We start from the raw sequence: 3602 nt of genomic DNA, 5'->3' as shown, positions 1-3602 counted from the left end.
ATATAACTTTATTATCCTTTTATTAAGGTCATTGTGAATTATATTGTAATGTATCACTGGAGTCAGTAGCCGCTGGCCAGATGTGTTTATCAACCCCCATAAGTATCTTTGAGATATGTTTGTGTGTCAGCGTGCAGCTGTGTGTTTAGGTCTGGAAAACAGTGGGACAGGGTGCGAGGGGGATATGGGGCGCTGTTTGTGAAGTTACACAGTTAAAAATTAACAGCAATATTTTGGTTTATTTAGTCTTTCATAAGGAAAAACTATTTTTTTTCGAAGTCATATTTTCACCATGTCATTCATACATTTATAAATGTTATAGTTCCAAACTAAATATTTAATTTACAAGCTAAATATTTAATTTCTAAGCTAAACATTTAATTCCTAAACTAAATATTTAATTTGCTAACTAAATATTTAGCTCAGAACTAAATATTTAACTTGCTAGCTAGGTCCGAGTTAAATATTTAGTTAGCAAATTAAATATTTACATTGGAAATTAAATGTTTAGCTTGGAAAATAAATATTTAGGTCCAAGCCAAATATTTAGTTAGCAAATTAAATATTTACATTGGAAATTAAATGTTTAGCTTGGAAAATAAATATTTAGGTCCAAGCTAAATATTTAGTTAGCAAATTAAATATTTAGTTTGGAAATTAAATATTTAATTTGGACAATAAATATTTAGTTTGGGAATTAAATGTTTAGTTTGGAAAATAAATTTTTAGCTTGGAATTTAATTATTTAATTTACACCTAAATATTTAGTTTACTAACAAAATATTTGACTTGCAAGTTAAGTGTTTAGTTTGTAAACTAAATATTTAGCTTGCAAATTTAGTTTGGAACTATGACATTTATAAATGTATGAATAACAGTGAAAATATGACTTTGAAAAAGAAAACTATATTTTTTCTTATGAAAGGCTAAATAAACCAAAATACTGCTGTTAATTTTTGACTATAATGTAACTTTGCAAATGGCACCCCATAGAGGTAGGGGGAGGTAGGTAACCAGAACTGGTCAGACAGGACAAGACATGAATAAATTCTGTATTGATTCACAGTGGGTCTGGCTGTTCTCCAAGGCTTTGTAATATATTTGATGACATCTCCTCCTGATTAATTGTGAATCCGTTTTTTTCTACAACAGCTTTTTTCAGCTTTTATTGTTTTGCCACTTTTAGCACTTTACTTCTTGTAACTTTAACATCTCCGTTGCAGCTTCCTCATCAACTTTCAGCGAACCAAAATAGTCCCTGCTCAGCGAAGTTATTGAGCGCTCAGATTGTATTGTCACAGAAAATGCAATTTCTCCAGTATTTTGTTTGTGTTAGAGTTTAAAAGCCCAGAGATTAAAACAACATTAAAAGGAGAGGATAAAAGTTTTAATAATGCAATGAGTCAATTAGGTATTGTGATAAACTTGCACACAGAAAATGCATGAATCTGTTCCATATGACTGAAAAGACCTCTAATAGATCTTCTCTGTTTTTGGTCCAGGAGGTTCAACAGGAACCCAGTGGCCCAGCTGTGGTACTTTGTAAAGTGTATCTACTTCGGCCTCTCTGCCTACCAGATCAAATGTGGCTACCCCAACCGCATCTTGGGCAACTTCCTCACCAAAAACTACAACTACCTGAACCTCTTCCTCTTCCAGGGGTACAAAACACTTTATAAAATCAAACATAAACCTGAATATTGTATAAACCTCTCATTCTTGCCTCTCCTCCTCTTCCAGCTTTCGGATGGTTCCCTTCCTGACAGAGCTGCGGGCCGTGATGGACTGGGTTTGGACTGACACCACGCTGTCTCTCTCCAGCTGGATTTGTGTTGAAGATATTTATGCCAACATTTTTGTCCTCAAGTGCTGGAGAGAGTCCGAAAAGGTAAGTGAGAGTTTTTACTGCTTATGTACAGCACTTTATCATTATTTATTGATTTCAATTTTTTCTTAAACCTAAGTATGCGAAAATCATTAACAGGGCATTAAGCAATAGTTTAAAGGACTCATTAAAAACAGTTTTGCTGGTATTTTACTGGTTTGAAATATTTTTCAGCAGTCAACTGAACTTTTATGGCAACATTCATAACATGTTTTCATTGCGGAAAGGATTTACTCAAATTTTACCATACATATATATATATATATATATATCATCAACATCAACATCTTCGTGTATTTTCTCTTATTTGTGGAAATAAAAGTTAAAGAGTTTTTAGTCTACAAGGTGCAGCAAAAAAAACTACTGTAATTCATTTTTTATACTTCCAGAAATACCCCCACCCTCCGGGGCAGAGGAAGAAGAAGGTGGTGAAATATGGAATGGGAGGGTTCATCATCTTCGCTCTGATCAGCATCATCTGGTTCCCTCTTCTCTTCATGTCGCTGGTCCAGTCAGCGGTTGGAGTGACCAATCAGCCGGTGGAGGTCTCCATCCAGCTCAGCATCGCTGGATATGAGGTCAGAGAGGAATCAACACATTCAGCTTTACTTTCTGTGCTATCATTCTTCATGTTTCACACTACAAATATGGATATGAAGCCTTGTGTTTAATTAATGACTCATTACTAATCTGCATGGTGTGTTTCTGTTCTGTTTTCACAGCCTCTCTTCACAATGAGCGCACAGGAGCAGAACTTGGTTGCGTACACAGAAGCAGGATTCAGCCGACTCACCAAAATTTATGCTACGCATCCAGTAAGATACATTTACTTTACTACAGAATTAAATTAAATCACTTGAACAATGAGCTGACACAATATTCAATCGACCTGTGAATCAAAAGTTAAATATTTATAATAACATCCAGTCAGTCACATCTGTCAGAAACATGTTTGCTTGTTTTATCATATCTATGTTTAACAATAAATAGTTATGACATAGAATAGGCCTGCTGATAATATTATGCATTTATAATTTTCTACAATTGAAGAAGTTAAATCTTCTGATCATTTGAACTGCAAGAAGTTGTAAATGATAATTTGGTAACAGTAACATGACGGACTTCAACAACTGAGGGCATACAATTTTTAAAGAGGAAATTTAAAGTGTGTATTTAAAATATAGAAAAGTTGCAAAACACAAATTTTAAAATCTAAAGATTAGCTAACCCAAGACTCAATGGACAGAAAGAAAAACAAAACAAGTAAATTTAAGTTAAAAAATAAAACAATAGTTAGTATTTATTCTTAAAATAAGTACAAACATGATTAAGACTGAGTAAAATAAGTAGAAAAAGATTGTACTTAAACATAATCTAGTTCAGAGTTGAACTAAAAAGCACAGTCAAGCTAACAGATAAAAGCAATATAAAACTAGCTAAAGTTTGTGTAGTTACTGAAATATGTAATGTACTGATGTACTATATGTACTGTACTGATGTACTATATGTAATGTACCGAAAGTGCGACTGAAAAGGCGGTCCTGAGATTTCCTGTAGAAACATGAACACTCTGAGCCGTCCTCAGGACGTGAACACTCTGAGCCATCCTCAGGACATGAACACTCTGAGCCGTCCTCAGGACATGAACACTCTGAGCCATCCTCAGGACGTGAACACTCTGAGCCGTCCTCAGGACATGAATACTCTGAGCCATCCT

The 3602-nt window shown here is 34.3% G+C and overlaps 1 protein-coding gene across 1 annotated transcript in view; it reads left to right on the top strand.

The window, feature by feature from the left end:
- Positions 1 to 3602, top strand: part of si:dkey-11f4.7 (piezo-type mechanosensitive ion channel component 2) — a 54341-nt gene that overhangs the window by 46386 nt on the left and 4353 nt on the right. Inside the window, exons 47-50 of the mRNA XM_037684512.1 lie at positions 1503 to 1661; positions 1741 to 1888; positions 2275 to 2463; positions 2608 to 2700. Coding sequence (XP_037540440.1) covers positions 1503 to 1661; positions 1741 to 1888; positions 2275 to 2463; positions 2608 to 2700 — 589 coding nt within the window. The remainder of the gene's footprint in view (positions 1 to 1502; positions 1662 to 1740; positions 1889 to 2274; positions 2464 to 2607; positions 2701 to 3602) is intronic.

This window comes from Nematolebias whitei, chromosome 11 (assembly GCF_014905685.2).
Source record: "Nematolebias whitei isolate Nwh7 chromosome 11, NemWhi1, whole genome shotgun sequence".
Classification (NCBI taxonomy): Eukaryota; Metazoa; Chordata; class Actinopteri; order Cyprinodontiformes; family Rivulidae; genus Nematolebias; species Nematolebias whitei.
This window is presented reverse-complemented; position numbering and strand designations above follow the sequence as displayed.